The following is a 17,677-nucleotide window of genomic DNA, read 5'->3' on the forward strand; positions in this document are numbered from 1 at the left end:
TAGCCATACAGTTGTGGATCCATTTCTGTGTTCTCTATTCTGTTCCATTGATTTGTGTGTCTGCTTTTGTGTCAGTACCAGACTGACTTGCTGATTACAACTTTTTAATACAGCTTGAAGTCTGAGATTGTGATGCCAGCATTTTGCTTTTCATTTTCAATATTACTTTGGCTATTCAGGGTCTTTTCTGGTTCCATATGAATTTTAGTGTTGTTTGTTCCAGATCTGTGAAAAATCCTGATCTTATTTTTATAGGGATTGCTTTGAATATGTAGATTGTTTTGGGTAGTAGAGACATTCTGTATTTTAGAAAATTTTAATAATATTTGTTCTTCTAATCCATGAGCATGGAGTGTTTTTCCATTTCTTTCTGTCCTCTTCAATTTCTTTCATAAGTGTTCTGTAGTTTTCAGTGTGTAGGTCTTCTACCTCTTTGGTTAGATTTATTTCTAGCTATCTTATTGTGCAATTGTAAGTGGGATTGATTCCTTGATTTCTGTCTGTGCTACTTCCTTACTGGTGTGTAGAAATGCAACAGACTTTTGTACCTTGATTTTATATCCTGTGACTTTGCTGAATTTGTGCATTATTTTTAGCAATTTTTGACGGACTCTTTTGGGTTTTCTATGTAGAGAATCAAGTCATTTACAAGGAGTGAACATTTGACTTTTTCCTTGCTGGTTTAGATGTCCTTTATTTCTTTTTGTTGTTCCATTACTAAGGCTAGGACTTCCAGTCCTATGTTGAACGGTGGTGAGAGTGGACATGCCTGTGATGTTCCTGACCTTAGAGGAAAAGTTCACAGTTTTTCCCCATTGAGGATGGTATTAGATGTGGGTCTTTTGTATATGGCCTTTATGATAGTGAGATGTGTTCCTTCTATCCCTACTTTCTTGAGGGTTTTTTATTAAGAAAGGATGCTGTATTTTGTCAAATGCTTTTTCTGCATCTTTTGAAAGGATCATATGGTTCTTACCTTTTCTTTTATTAATGTGGTTTATTACATTGTTTGATTTGTGGATATTGAACCACCCTGCAGCCCAGGAATAAATCTCACTTGATCATGGTGAGTAAACCTTTTCATGTACTGTTAGATTCAGTTGGTGAGAATTTTTGGATCCATGTTCATCAGGGATATTGGTCTGTAATTCTCCTGTTTAGTAGGGTTTTTATCTGGTTTGGAGTTAAGGTAATGTTGACCTCATAGAGTTTGGAAGTTTCCCTTCATTTTCCATTTTTGGAACAGTGTCAGAAGAATAGGTAACTATTCTTTAAATGTTTGGTGGAATTCCCCTGGGAAGTCATCCAGCCCTGGACTTTTGTTTGTTGGGAGATTTTTGATTACTGATTTACTTTCTTTGCTGGTTCTGGGTCTGTTCAAACTTTTTATTTCTTCCTGTTTCAGGTTTGGTAGTTTATATGTTTTTAAGAATTATCCATTTCTTCCAGATTGCCTATAATGTTGGCATATAATTTTTCATAATATTCTCTCATAATTGTTTGTATTTCTGCAGGGTTAGTTGTGATTGCCACTCTTTAATTCATGATTTTATAAATTTGGGTCCTTTCTCTCTCTCTCTCTCTCTCTCTCTTTTTTTTTTTTTTTTTTGATAAGTTTGGCCAAGGGTTTACCAATTAATTTTTCAAAGAACAAGTTCCAAGTTTTGTTGATCTACTTTAAAAAACATTCTATATAGGGATGCCTGAGTGGCTCAGTTGGTTAGGCAACTGCCTTCAGCTCAGGTCATGATCCTGGAGTCCCAGGATTGAGTCCCACATTGGGCTCCCTGCTCAGCAGGGAGTCTGCTTCTCCCTCTGACCCTCCCCCTTCTCAAGCTCTCTCTCTCTCTCATTCTCTCTCTCTCTCTCTGTCTCTCAAATAAATAAAATCTTAAAATAAAGGAAAAAAAATAAAAAACATTCTATATCATTTATTTCTGTTCTAATCTTAATTATTTCCCTTCTGCTGGTTTTAGTCTTTATTTGCTGTTCTTCTTCCAGATACTTTAGGTGTAGGGTTAGATTGTATAATTGAGATTTTATTCTTGAGGAAGGCCTGCATTGCTATATATTTCTCTCTTATGACTGCCTTTGCTTCATCCCAAAGATTTCGGACTGTCATATTTTCATTTTTATTTACTTCCATGTATTTTTTTAATTTTTTCTTTAATTTCCTAGTTAACCCATTCATTCTTTAGTAGCAGGATGTTCTTTAACCTCCATATATTTGTGGTTTTTTCAAATTATTTCTTGTGGTTGACTTTAACTTTCAAAGCATTGTGGTCTGATAACATACATGGTATGATCACAATCTTTTTTACTTATTGAGGCTTGATTTGTGACCCAGTATGTGATCTTTTCTGGGGATTATCCTGTGTGCATTTGAAAAGAATGTTTATTTTTCTGCTCTAGGATAAAATGCTCTAAATATGTTTGTTAAGTCCATCTGGTTCAGTGTGTCATTCATAGCCCTTGTTTCCTTGTCGATCTGCTTTGATGGTCTATCCATTGCTGTGAATGGGGTGTTAAAGTCCCCCACTATTATTGTATTATTATCAATGTGTTTTTTTAAGTTTGTTATTAGTCGATTTATGGATGTGGCTGTTTCCAAGTTGGGGGCATAAATATTCACAAATTTTAGATCTTCTTGTTGGGTATATCCCTTTATTATGATGTTGTACCCTTCTTCATATCTTATTACATCTCTTATTAAACCAGTCTTTGGTTTAAAATACTAGTTTGTTTGATATAAGTATGGCTACTCCAGCTTTCTCTTTTCATGTCTATTAGCATGACAGATGGTTCTCCACTGCCTCACTTTCAATCTGGAAGTGACTTTGTGAGATCTGAAGTGAATCTCTTGTTGACAGCATATCAGTGGGTCTTGTTTTTTTATCCACTCTGATACCCTCTATCTTTTGATTGGTCCTTTACTTTCAGAGTAATTATTGGTAGATATGAGTTTAGTGCCATTGTATTACCTGTAAAGTTGCTGCTCCTATACATTGTCTCTGTTCTTTTCTAGTCTTTGTTTCTTTTGGTCTCTCTTTGCCACTCAAAGAGTCCCCTTTACTATTTCTTGCAGAGCTGATTTAATTTTTCAAACTCCTTTAATTTTTACTTGTCTGGGAAACTCTTTATTTCTCCTATTCTGAATGACAGACTTGCTGGATAAAGTATTTTTGGCTGCATATTTCTCCATGATATTTGTTATGCTCCACAAATAAGTGAAACCATATAATAGTTGACTCTCTCTGCTTGACTTATTTCACTCAGCATAATCTCTTCCAGTCCGGTCCATGTTGCTACAAAAGTTGGGTTTTCATCCTTTCTGATGGAGGCATAATACTCCATAGTGTTTATGGACCACATCTTTCTTAAATTCGTCTGTTGAAGGGCATCTTGGTTCTTTCCATAGTTTGGCGACCATGGCCATTGCTGCTATAAACATTGGGGTACAGATGGCCCTTCTTTTCACGACATCAGTATCTTTGGGGTAACCCATTTAGTAGTTGAATACATCATGCCACTCCTTTCTGGCCTGCTAAGTCACTGTGGACAGGTCTGCTGCCAGTCTTATGTGTCTACCCTTGCAGGTTAAAGACCTTTTTCCCGTAGGTGCTTTCAGAATTCTCTCTTTATCTTGGTATTTTGTAGGTTTCACTGTGACGTGTTGTCGTGTTGACCTGTTTTTGTTGATTTTGAGGGGAGTTCTCTGTGCTTCTTGGACTTGATCTGGGACACCTACAATACATATGCTATTGTGCTTTGTGGAATCGCTGAATCCCCTAAGTCTATATTCAAGATTATTAGTTTTCTTTCCCTCTTTTCAGACTCATTATTTTCCATAAATTTATCTTCTGTATCACCTATTTGATCCTCTACTTCTTTGTCCTCATTGTGATTATATCCAGTTGGTTTTGCTTCTCAGTTATAGCATTTTTTCCCCCCGCATGACTAGTTTTTAGATCTTTTATATCTACAGCCAGGGTTTCTCTCTGGTGTCTTCTATGCTTCTTCCAAGCCCAGCTAGTATTCCTATGACTGTTGACTTCTTGTTCAGATATACTGCTTATATCTGTTTTAAACAAATCCTGGCTGTGATTTCCTCTTGATCTGTCTTTTAAGGAGAATTCCTCCATCTTGTTATTATGTCTGGATTTCTGTCTTTTGCTATGAAAGCTTGTTATGTTTCCTGTTCCCTAGAGTAATACTGTATTAAGAAGGGGTTATATACTGTCCAGGGCCTGGCTCCTCAGGAAGTATTTCTGGTATATGCTGTGCGTACCCTACTGTTGTGTTTTGACTGCTCTTTTCCACCGGTCAGTCCCCTACAGAGTTCCTCCTTGCTTGCATTGAGAATTGTTTGGACCTTTAACTAGGTGTGCTTTGATTTGCTTGTTAAGATAAGCCTGATTTAAAAAAAAAAAAAAAAAAAAGTCCAGATCTAAGAAAAGAGAACAGGAAAGGGAACAAAAAAAGCAAAGGGATGAACGAAAAATTGTAATCTGATACCAAAGAAAAAAGAAAAAAAAAGAAAAAATTAAAAGAAATCCTGGTCCTATTTTCACCAGAACTGCAGCTGATGCTTTAGAACACTCTATGATGGGTAGACTTGGTACATGCGGGGGACCTGTGTTGGTCCTCTGGGAGAGAGGCGCAATGTGCAGGCTTACAGTCAGACCTGCCCTGGTAAAGATGCTCCTGCTGGGCGCAGAAGGTTTGGTATAAGAAACTCCAGCCTTCCCTGGAGCTGCTCTGTTTCTCTCTGAAGTCTGACTGTGCTAATGAGGGGTGGGGATTGGAGGATGACATCATTCCACCCTCTCACCCCTGGGGAGGGGAACCTGTGGCTGCTGCTGTTCAGGAGGCCCTCACAGAAAAGGGAATAGTCTCCCCTCCTGTGTCCTAGACTTTTATCAGACTCCTGCCCTCAACCTGTCCATGCCCAGGCTGTGTTTTATCTCTGGCCAGTGGCTGGGATTCAAAACTCCAAATCTTAAAGGGCACAACAAGCCATGGGCCCACTTGCCTGCTCCAGAGGAAAGCCTTACAGTGCTGTACCTGGCACCGTTCTGTCCCAGAAAAGCAGTCCCATGATGCTCAAACACGGTGCTTGGGTATATTGTGATGATCAGTGAAAAGCTGGGACCAGGTTATCTGCCCTCCATGCATGCCTTTGTACCCTGCTATTTAATGGGTCCTCAAAGGATCCCAGCAGGCCTTTTGTCCTTAGAGAGGCAATATACCCTCTTCCAAATGTATTCCAGGAAGGGGTGTGATCAGGACGCCTGGGTGGCTTAGTTGGTTATTAAGAGGTGGCTTTCAGCTCAGGTCATGATCCCAGAGTCCTGGGATCGAGTCCTGCAGCAGGCTCCCTACTCAGTGGGGAATTAGCTTCTCCCTCTGCCACTTTTTTCTGCTTGTGCTCTCTCTCAATAAATAAAATGTTAAAAAAAAAAAAAAAAAAGAAGGGGCACGATCTCACCCAGGGCAACTGAGGGGATCCTCTCACCACAGCATGTTGTACAAACCCTGTGCGCTGATCTTTCTTCTGCTCTCTCCCTCTCTCCCTGACTTCAGTCCATGAAAATCACTCCCTACCTTTTGCGGCACCATAGCTTTTCTCTCTCCCAGTTCACAGCTCTGAACCACGCATCTGCCACATTCTCTCTCCCCAGTCATGCAGATTCTTTTCTTTATCCACAGATCAATTTTCTAGTTGTTCAAAATGATTTGATGTTGCTTTAGCTGTGTTCGAGGGACCAGGCAAGCCTAGGGTCCCTGACTACTCTGCCATCTTAATTCCTCCCTTTATCTGGCAACTTTCCGTTTAAAGTTTATTTTACTTCAGATTTGTTTTCAGATAAAAAGGTAGATAAGCTGGTAGATGTCTTCCTTAACTATGTCAGCCAGTCAGATCTTGATGAATGCTTTCAGTTAACTAAAGTTTCTTTGGGAGCCTGATGTATCGTAAGTTAAACCCCGCCTCTGTCGTGGTCAGTTCTTTCTTATTTTTTAGTGACACACAGTCCCTTCGGTGTGCCGGCTCTATACTTCTGTCACTTCTAGCCTTTCCCCATCCCTGGTGCAAAGAGTTCCCAAAGCCCTAGTCAGTCTCTCTCATCACTTAGTCTTTCACCTTCCTTTCCCTGTCCTTGTTTTTTTCCCAGCATGCCCTCCTTCCTTCCACCCCAAACACCAGGTTCTTTCCCACCCACCACAAACGCTACAGAAGTCTTCATCAGCTCTGAAGAACTTCCCTTGATCTTGTAGTGCTCACATGCACTGGCCTATCCTTTTGCTACTGTATTTCCTGAAAAAGTAGTTTGGGATAGCCTTTTCAATTTTTTGTCCTCTTATCTCTCCAGTCAGTTCTTTCCTTTGAATCTCCCTCCAATATTCAATATTCGGAGTATTCAGTATTAGGAGTTAGTTTTGAACATGTTAATTTTTTTTTAAAGATTTTGTTTATTTATTTGACAGACAGAGATCACGAGTAGGCAGAGAGGCAGGCGGGAGGGGTGCGGGGGAGCAGGCTCCTTGCTGAGCAGAGAGCCCGATGTGGGGCTTGATCCCAGGAACCTGGGATCATGACCTGAGCCAAAGGCAGAGGCTTTAACCCACTGAGCCACCCAGGCGCCCCAAACATGTTAAATTTAACATGGATTTTGCTGTCTTCATCCTTCATCGTCTTTGCAACACTAGACCCTTTCTGCTCTCCTCCACATATGACCCTTTCCTCCCTTGATTTTCAACATTCTCACATGCCTTTCCTTTTACCCATCACTCTCATGGCATATTCGTAATCTTTTGTAGTATCCTCATTTTGTTGTGGGTACCTTAGATGTTTTACACTGTTTTCCTTCCCCTATGTTGACATCTTCACATCTGAAATGCATTAGACATCTCTCTGTGCAGCACAGCCACAGTATTCTTGCAGTGGAAAGTTCTAAGCATCATAAGAAATAGAGGTAAATGTGCTCTGAGAGTTTTGACAGAAGGGACTTCTGAGATTATGTTCCCTTTTGTTTTCTGCTTAAATTTTTGGTGTAAGTAGTTAAGTTATGATGTATAGAATTCTGCATAGAGAATAAAGGTCAAATCCACAGAGGAGTAAGGATCACCTATAAGGAATAAAGAACCGAAGCTTTGAGATAAAAGGCTCCCAACTTAAGCCCAGGGGAGATAATGGTGACTTGAATAAGGGTGGCAGCAGTGGTTATGGGTGAGATGTAGTCCATGTGGGGATGTGATTTTTTTTTTTAATTTTATTTTTAAGTAAACTCTACACCCAGCTGGATCTCGAACCTACAACCCCAAGATCAAGAGTCACATATTCTGCCAACTGAGCCAGCCTGGCACCCCTAATTTTGGATGTGATTTGAGATCATTTTTGCCATAACATGACATGTGAGAAAGAGAGGAATTAACAATGACTTCAAAGTTTTCTGTGTTTAGACTCTAGTAGGATGAAGTTGCTATTAACAGAGATGGGCAAGATCCTAGGGGAACAGGAGGGATTAGAAGTTACTTTTGGACACATTAACTTTAAAATGCCCACAAGAATTCAAACAGGGGTGGAGTTTACCAAGAAGTAGTTACCAAACAATTTTTCTCTTATTTGGAGAACATTTGCTGATGTGTTAACAAATCATCATTAGTCTTGTGATCGTGAATTGGCTCTTCGAGTCCATGAAAACTGGAGTGTGGTTGACATACAAAGAGAAAGTGTACTATGAAGTTGGAATGATCCCACGGGTGCCAGCACCGGAGCAGTGCTCCTGAAGCTTCTTCCCTCACTGCTTCCTTTGAGGTCCTAGTGAAATCTGTGGTTGCTTTTCCTCGATATGTACTCATGCACAGTGTCTCATGTGATATTTCAGGGGACTCAGGGATTTCTTTATTCAGATTACTTAGCATCCATGCTAGATATGTCCAACCCAGGATTGCCTCTTTTAGGAGGCAGTGTTACGTGGTGTACACTTTCCACCATGACGTCCTGAGTCATAACCAGAGTGGTTTGCATGTGAAGAGTACTATTCTGTACCATGACCATAGTGACATTCATGGGCCTCTTTTTCAGCCATGTAAGTGAAAGTCCTACTGGCACTTACACAGGGAAGTGAAATTACTTTTTTGTTATGTTTTGTTTTCCAATTAAATAGTGGTAGAGCTGAGCTTGAAGCTCATGGTAGTATTTTCCCAGTCTGCTTTTTTGATATATGTTCAGTATTTATGTCAGGTAAATTCTTTGGGAGTTGTATGAACCTGGGGAAGAATTATTTACATCTTTTTGTTTTTTCTATGACTTACCACAATTTGAAAATGCATATGATCAAAACCACAACTGTTCACAGTGAATCAACCAGTATCAAAAACACTATCCATGAAATAATAATGTAAAGTATGAAAAGTTGTCAAACAAAATGTGTGATGTACTAGCATGAATGAAGCATGAAATTTTTATTTAAAAGGATAATAGAAAGTAATATAGGAGCCTTAGATAAGAAATTAAATCAAGGAAGATAAACTTACAGCAAAGGACCAGAAAGTATATATTTTAGGATTTATGAGTCAGATATCTGGTTGTTGTTGAAATTACTCAGCACTGCATTATAACACAAATACAGTGATGAACATTATGTAAAGAAATGAGCATGATTGTGTTTCAAAAAACCTTATTTATGAAAATAGGACATGGGCTGAATTTGGCCTGTGGAATATCTTTTGTTCAGTATTGGGTTAAACTACCCATGGCAATTTGAGACAACTTATAAGTGATAGATATAGATAATATTTATTTATTTTTTAAGATTTTATTTATTTATTTGAGAGAGGGAGAAAGAGAGTACACGTGGTGGGTGAGGAAGAACGGGGGTGGGGAGGGTGGAAGCAGACCCCCCACTGAGCAGGAACCCGATGAGGGGCTTGATCACTGGACTCCAGGATCATGACCTGAGCTAAAGGCAGATGCTTAACTTACTGAGCCTCCCAGGTGCCCCAGATATAGATAACTTTTATTTATTTATTTTTTAAATTTTATTTTTTAATGTTTTACTTTTCTTTTCTTTTTTTTAAAGATTTTATTTATTTATTTGACAGACAGAGATCACAAGTAGGCAGAGAGGCAGGCAGAGAGAGAGAGAGAGAAAGAGGGAAGCAGGCTTCCTGCGGAGCAGAGAGCCCGATGCGGGGCTCGATCCCAGGACCCTGAGATCATGACCCGAGCCGAAGGCAGCAGCCCAAACCACTGAGCCACCCAGGCGCCCCTATAGATAACTTTTAATAAGACAGCATTGTTTTTAAAGCTGTCTTCCCTACAGACTAAGCTAGGATTCCTGAGAGGTAACTCAGCAATCTTCTTTGAGGTAGATTAGGGGTATTAAGATAGAGAATCTCAACGCCTCTTAACTACATATCACAGAATAGCTCAGTCTTAAATATTAGGATTTCAGGTAAATTTTCCATGAAGAGGCAATTCACTGATAATTAAAATTTGAAAACTCTTGAGTTATAGCAAGTGGTAAATAAAATCTGTACAGTTTCTTTTTTATATTCCCTTTACATAGGCAAAGCAAAATGGATCTTTGAAGTACAAATATCATTTGTACCCAAAAGTTTCTGTTTCATAGATAGCAAAACGAGATATATTGGGGGTAAAAGTTATATAAATAGTATCTGTGACAAATTATTAACCAATTATCTAAAATTTTACTTTTCAGATTTACATATATACACCATTAATAGATGAGCCATGCTTTGTCTTAATGGTTAGTTTACTTGTGATATCAGTGCTTCCTCAAGTCCAGAGGAGATAATCTTCATTGATATTAGCTTTATGAAATAAGAGCACTAAAATAACACAAAAATATAGATGTCTCTTCAGTGATATTCAAATAGAATTATTTATACACTAATGTTAAACTTTTATGGGAGTGGGAAACTTCATGTATATCTATCCTGAGAGATCTATGCAAGCTCCTGAAGTTTTTGTATTAAAGTCCTTAGGTGTTTTGGAAGCTAAATTGTCTGCATGACGATACACAGAATCATTTGGGGCTTACAAAATAGTGATACTGGCATTTTAGGTTGATATAAATGAGAAAACATATCTATCATTTTTATGTACATGTGTATTGTTTTTTGCCTCATCCTGAATCTCTGTAAGAAAATCAATAAAAATTGCCTGCTGGGATTGTCTTAACACAGCTTACTTTTTTTGGACTATAAAGGAGTCTGCTGATGTTAAAATGCTGAAGTGATATTAGGGTAATTTTTGCTGATTTGAAAACAAAGAAATCTGTTACCTATTATGACCTCTAAACTTTAAATGTGTTCTGCTAAAAACATCCATATGCAGAAATCTGAAAAACAAGATGAGACATGATTAATCACCTCTCAGAAGAAGAGTTTGATAAAAGAATAATTATGTAACTCAGCTGTTTATAAGTTGAAACTAATACAGATCAGGGAAAGATCTAGAGTTTATATTTTTATTGATTTACGTAAGCGCTTATCTTCTGAGCTCTATAAAAATATGAACTCTTTCTGGCCAGAAATCTTTCTTTTACATGTGTGATATTTTATGACTAGGGTACTTACATCAAGAGAATTCATTGAATAGTGAAATATATTGATGATGTGTTTGGTGTCAGATAGAACTCTTGCTCCAAGGGACATATTTATTTGCAAGGTATTCTCAAATAACTCTTCTGTTAGCACGTGACATACACATTAGCCTTGGACCCAAGAGGAAGTCCAAGATCACAGTGCTGGCAGATTCAGTGTCTGACGAGGACTTCCTGGTTCCTAGACAACCTTCTTCTCATTGCATCTTCATATGTTAGATGAAACAAGGGAGCTCTCTGGGGTCTGTTTTATAGATACATGAACTCATTCATGGAGGCTCCATTGTCATGACCAAATCACCTTCCAAACACTATCACCTATGATTTTCAACATATTTAGGGAAACTGTAGTCTGCATCCCATTTAGTATTGGTCTCTAAGTGGCTGCAAGAGGACATCACATTTTAGGTGAGGTAGCTCTTATGTGACTGAAGGCAGTTCTCTAGAGGAGGAGGCAGGTGTGAGCTGGTGGCAGCTAAAACTCTGAATAGCTAGGAAATGTGTACCCTGGCCTTACCCACCATGCTAGCAAAAAGATTCTCCTGCATATTAGAAACAGGAAATAGGAACAGGAGTTAGTTCCTTCAAGAAGTACTGACAACCCATTCATCTGTTGATGGACATCTAGGTTCTTTCCATAGTTTGGCTATTGTGGACATTGCTGCTATAAACATTCGGGTGCATGTGTCCCTTTGGATCACTACATTTGTATCTTTAGGGTAAATACCCAATAGTGCAATTGCTGGATCATAGGGCAGTTCTATTTTCAACATTTTGAGGAACCTCCATGCTGTTTTCCAGAGTGGCTGCACCAGCTTGCATTCCCACCAACAGTGTAGGAGGGTGATTCACAGACCTGTACCCCTGGGGATAAAAATATATGTTTATAAAAAATAAAAAAAAAAAAACAAAAAAAAAAAAAAAAAAAAAAAAAAAAAAAAAAAAAAAAAAAAAAAAGAAGTACTGACAACCCAATAGCAACTCATGAGATAGAAAAAAATTTGAAAATTGACCCATGAACTTGAGGTCAGGTAACATTGGGATAGATTAGATATCCCCCACATAACTCCATAGCCCATTACAGAGTATTCCAGTACTGGCTCCTCATGAAGCTGACCTTGAGTCAACAAGAAAAAAAGCTATATTTTATCAGGATATGCAATTGAAAAAGCAGGGACCATCAGCATTTTTACCATCTAATTCCGTAAACCACTAGTCTCTAGTGATTTAGAAAAGAGATAGCTCTTTTGCGAAAGCGCTGGGTAAGTTCATGGTGAGCCTAATAAAGCTTTTAGAGAGCATTGACCATAGGGCCATCAACTTGAATGCAAAGAAGCTGTGGACTACAAAAGAAAGTACTTTTTGAACAACAAAGGTGTTTCAGAGAGTCTCACATTTTGGATATTAGTGTGTCTCAGTTTACTCTCAGGAAGGTTGACAGGAAAGAAGGATTTTGTGGTTTGTTTTCTGTTGAACATATGGATGATTGTAGGATTGTAGCTCAACCTAGCTAACAGATTGCATCATTTCCATTGTATTTTCAGTCATCGCTAGCCTCCTGGCCCCCCTTACCTGAGTCCATTAATACTTCCTCAGGTTTCACCGTCCAGTGGTTGCCCACCAGATGTTGGGCAGAGACTTATAGCTAAACCCTACAGAGCGCATCAGATATCAAATGCTGCTTTTTTCGCGTTGGTGCTCTCTAGAAAAATTTTCGTGTTTTTCCTCTTCAGTACCATAATGCTACCTTTGACTGGGCGTTTTTGTCAACGAAGAAGTGTTTGAAATATGGAGGAAAGCTCGTGGGGAACAACTGTGATTTTGTTCCCGATATCACACTCATGTCTTTCATCCTCTTCTTGGGCACCTACACCTCTTCTATGGCTCTGAAAAAATTCAAAACTAGCCGTTATTTTCCAACCACGGTAAGTACCTGAGCTTTAAATACCTTTCACTGAATATATGCTGTATTAACAATAATACGATGTTACAGAATAAAAAAGTCTCCTGTAATTCAACTTTCACAATACAATTTTGTGCATTAAAACATTGATATCTAGTTTTTGTCCATGTATGTATTATGTATTTTTAATCTAATTAATGTCCAGCTTTGAAAAGACTTTCAAGAATTTTGCTCACATAATTCTGTCATAAATTCTATCATAATTCTTATTGTACTGAAGGAAAAAGTAGGATGTTTTCTAATATCTAAAAATGCATGAGTAAGAAAAGACCTTTTAAATCCATAGTTTTAAGTACGTAAGCAAACACTTTTCATACTAGCAAGGAATTTTGAGGTAGAATTTCTAATTCATGAGCTGTACATGTGGTAATTTAGTAGTTGAATTATGGGCTGTGGGAGTAAATTTATACCAGTATTGGTATAAGATAGGACCATCATCTGAGCCAAAATTTCCTTCCCATAATGATGAATGCTGTAGAACAGAAAAACAGATAATTGAGCTGGGTTGTGCAGACATCCTGTCTCCCGTTAATATGCTTGGGTGAACGTAAAGTCAAAACTGTGGTTCGTGGAGAGACTACAAGATAAGACCAACATTTAGTTAATGGCATTTTGTTTTTTTACCTGCAGAGTGAAACTAAGATAATCCTTTGCTTTGCAGTTCAGTCCTCAGTGTTTAGGATGCCAGTATTTCTTAAGTAATCTTGATTATACCTGATTTTTATCAACGAGCTGCTCTTTGCAACCGGAATCTCATGAAATTTCTCCCCTTGTGTTTTGTGTGGAAGGAATGGAAAGGTTTTAGAAGACACAAGATAGAGTTGCTGAAATTACTTTCTTTCATTTTCTACAGAATGAAGCTTAATATATTCACACCTAGGAATTTTTTTGACTTTTTTGTATAAAAGTTGATTTTCTTATAAAATTGAAAATAAAAGCAAGGATTGATAACTGTTTTCAGTCCGTTTGAGCTGCTATAACAAAATACCATAGACTAGGTGGCTTATAAGCCACAGAAATTTATTCCTTATGGTTCTGGAGGCTGGAAAGTCCAAGGTCAGGTACCAGCAAGGTTGAGTAAGGGCCCTCCTCCTGGCTCATAGTCAGTCCCTTTTCACTGTGTCCAAGCACGGAGGAAGAGTTAGGGCTCTCCATCGGGCCTCTTTTATAAAAACACTAAACTTATTCATGAAGCCTCCACCCTTACTACCTAAGCACTTCCTGAAGGTACCACCTCCTAATACAATCTTTTTGGAGTGTTATGATCTCAACATAAGAACTTGATGGTGGACACAACACTAAGACCATAGCAATAATGAGATGTCCCAAACTAGCTGGGCCAAGGAATGAAAAATTTTCACAAAGTGAAATGTAGAAGTATTCAACTTAATGTGTCTAAAACAGGTGTTGCAAAATGGTGGTCAACAGGCAGAATTTAGCCTGTGGCCATTCTTCATTTAGATCATAGTGTATATAAACACACACACATGCACCTGCTTGAGGCCTTAGATAGAACCTGTACTTTTCAGGTAGTTACTGTCCTCATAACTCTCAATTATCTAAGACTTGCCTGCTCTGTATGTTCAGATTAACTGCCCATCCTGGAAGATATTTGAGCTCGTAACACTAGTTCACACTTGGGGAGACATGCTAACTCCATCCACCTCTTCAACGGTGTAGTGTTGTGTAGGCCAGATGTCTTGGGTAAAATGTCTTTGAGGATGATTTCTTCTTCCCTGTTGAGGTTTTTCCTTATTAGTTAATTCATTAGACTTTCTCTCTCTCTCTCTCTCGTTGGCTCACATCTTGGGAATTATCACCCTTTTTATCTCTTCCATTTGCTAAAGTCGGAAATTATATAGACACAGCAGGTGAAAAGTAGAAAATTTGTGAAGCAATTGTAAGTTGTAATTTGCAAAATAAGCTAGTTTTGACCTTAAGATGAATAAAGATCATTTCAACTGCCTATGAGGCATCACCTTTTTCTTCCAACAAGAACTCCCAAACTAATAACAGCTCTTCAGACTTAAAGGAAATTTCTCCTTATAAGAGTGCAAGTGGTCATTTCTCAGTGTTGATAAATGCTGCTGAGAAAGTTATGAGCATATGAAAATAGAATAATGATGGTATTCTGGTTATTCAATCCCTATGAAGAGGTTTCTCGGCATAGTTTAGAATTGTGTATAGCAATCATAAAATAAGCAGGAAAAAATATATGTGATTTCTGAGGAGCTATGTTGAGGTATATAGGCTTCAGACTGTCATCTCTCCTACTCACTTTATATTTATAGCTAAACAGTAGCAATCCAATACACAAATTCATAAATTCATGCACGACTAATAACAGATTTTTCGCTCTTTTACTTGCCAAAATAAGTTTGGATTTAAGCTGTCATTTAGAAGGGTGGTCTCTATAGGCAGGAACTGATAGGTTAACTGACTCTTATGCTTACAGATTACGTTCTACAGTTACAACTTCTATGCTTAAACAGAGTAAATTAGACAATCCTCGACTGCTGTGACAAGAGTCAACCAGCTGTTACGACTTCCTCGCTCACACCAACCGTTCACACGAAACAGAACACTAATGCTGGATGGCAGTGCCCTTGTCATACAAAATACCCTCTTTTCCTTTAGCTGGCTCAGCCATCTGTCTTTTGCATGCTCATTTCTAAACATTTGTAGGTTAGTTCAGACTGTAAGTTGCTAGAAAACTGTTTTACTTCTATAGGATTCCTCACCTTGGTTACCACAATCCTGGACGCAGACTCAGTACTTCATCCTTGATGACTGGTGGGATGCAGCGAAGCAGAGATGAATGCTGCGTTTCATGGACAAAGTGCAGATGTGAGAACCCAGAAGCTGTAGAATGTAGTACTAGCACTACCGTTCACTGACAGTGTTAGTTACGTGGTTTTTCTTTCCACATTTGAACAGACTCATCTTCCTGTATTCCTTATCTCAGCTAATAATATCATCTATCCTCACAGCCGCCCAAGATCAAAATCTCAGGATCATAATTTGTCGATCAGTGAGTCTCGGCAGGAAATAAATTAGACACTTGGATGGGATAATTTGAAAGGTCCACGAAAGCATTATTTACAAAAGTGCAGTTAGGTTTAGGGGATCTACAAGGGAGAGTATAGTGTCCAGTACTCATAACAGTGGGGTTGTTACTATCTATCCCTGGCCCAAATGTTGTGCCAAAGGAGTGGTTGCTGGAACCCAGAAGAAGAGAAAAGGCTGGAGAAAACTGTCCTGGGAGCTGCTGTGACCTTGGACTGAGCAATGTCATCAGCCTGAGGCAACCTCATAGCCATAAAGCCTAGGGAATAAGTACCTTGATCTCTCTTTTCCCTCTGATGGCCTTCCCACGCTGCCCCAGGCTAAACCCAGCTGGAGAGCAGGGGAACCTACTGAAGACCACGCAGGCCCATCTTCCAAAGCAAGAGCATGGTGACAAGGTGTACAAAATAGATCTGGTGTGACAAAAGATGATATTTCTTACATTTACCTCTTCAAGTTTTTTTTTTTTTTTTTCAATCAAATTGAACTTGTCACAGTCCCTTGGTTATCCTGCTCAAATCTCTGTCCCTTATACTGACATTTCTATTCCCCTAGTTCAGTCAGTGACCTACTTCAGTCATGACCTTGACCTTGGCCAAGACCAGGGTCAGTTATCCACACTTTCTCTCCCTCAGGAGGCTAGTGGCAGTCCATCAGTATGAGCACTTGAGGTAAAAGAGTCTGTTAGCCTGCCTGTCAGGAATTTAATTGTATATCAGGGACGTCCAGAGAGCCCTAGTGCCAAGGGGAATGTGAATGGAATACCAGCACTCCACATCCTGTGTTCTTTGCACTCCCTATTCTTTTTAGAGGGGTGCATCAGACTGTTACCTCATATTACCCCATGCGGTTACTGGTCTGTTACATCAGCCTCAAGTCTTTGGTCAAAAAGACTTGGGGCTTTTGGCATCAGAGCTTTCTATAGAGAACATCATCTGTGATCTTCTGAGGCACATGGCTCAGGGCATCAACCTGAAATGCTCCTCCAGAGTGCCCTGCCAACAAATGATCATATGCCACCCCCGCCTCTGTGCTGGTAAAGCGGAAGCAGTAGCTTAGTGCAGGAGTGTAATTAGCAATAGATTGTGATTAGTGATAGTAGTACTCATAAAGCTGTAGAACTTCTGAATTAGGCAAAATTTATGGGTCCTTTGATATATAGTCAAATATAGTGTGGCCGGCTGATGCATATAATTGATATGAAAATGTCTTTCTTAAGGAACCACTTAATTTCATCCCCCACCCCATTAGAATAAGTAACAGTTTTGACCCTCATGTAAATTGATGTATTGGTAGGATTTCTTTTTTTTTTCTTTTCTACTTTTTATTTCTCCTCTTCCCTTCTCTCTCTCTGTCTCTTTTTCTTTCTTTGAAGAGAAAGAGAGCGAGAGGAGGGACAAAGGAAAGGGGAAAGAGAGAATCGTAAGCAGGATCCATGCCCAGCAAAGCTGGGGCTTGATTTCATAACCCTGAGATCATGGCCTGAGCCGGAATCAAGTCAGATGCTTAACTGACTGAGCCACCCAGGTGCCCCAAGATTCTTTTTTTAATATGCCTTCTGATTGCTGTTGTCAGTTAAATAAAATAAATTCCAGGTAACATCAACAGCTGTGACACTTTGCACACTTTATTTAGATGACACTTGAGCAGAAGGTTCTTTGATATCCTTAAAAAAAAGTATTCTATAATTAATTAGTATACCCATTCAATATTAAAAAAAAAAAAAAGATGCCGTGACCCTAATGTGTGCTTAATACAATACTAGGATACAAAGACAGGTAATTCATGTGCCTGGCCTCTAATAGGAACTAAGTATATATTTGTTGAGTAAGTTAGATTTTTGGGTTTTCAAATGAGTGTGCCTCGTTTTGATTCTTCCGCTCCATTCATGCTTACTATCTTCTGTGGAATCACACTTTGATGCTTTCCTGTCTCCCAAGTATATGGTGGTCTTTGAGGAACTGGCTTTATGGATGAGAATAAAAGTACAGGGCTTCAGGGATTTCAACAGAAATAT

At 38.9% G+C, this 17,677-nt stretch overlaps 1 protein-coding gene across 2 annotated transcripts in view; it reads left to right on the forward strand.

Annotated features, from left to right (window-relative positions):
* The window catches only part of SLC4A4 (solute carrier family 4 member 4), a 350,735-nt gene that overhangs the window by 284,198 nt on the left and 48,860 nt on the right, over positions 1-17,677 (forward strand). For both annotated transcript variants that reach the window (XM_045079852.1, XM_045079853.1), the window contains exon 16: positions 12,365-12,556. In XM_045079852.1, coding sequence (XP_044935787.1) covers positions 12,365-12,556 — 192 coding nt within the window. The remainder of the gene's footprint in view (positions 1-12,364; positions 12,557-17,677) is intronic.

This window comes from Mustela putorius, unplaced genomic scaffold (assembly GCF_011764305.1).
Source record: "Mustela putorius furo isolate JIRA1106 unplaced genomic scaffold, ASM1176430v1.1 tig00000430_pilon_pilon_pilon, whole genome shotgun sequence".
Taxonomy (NCBI): domain Eukaryota; kingdom Metazoa; phylum Chordata; class Mammalia; order Carnivora; family Mustelidae; genus Mustela; species Mustela putorius.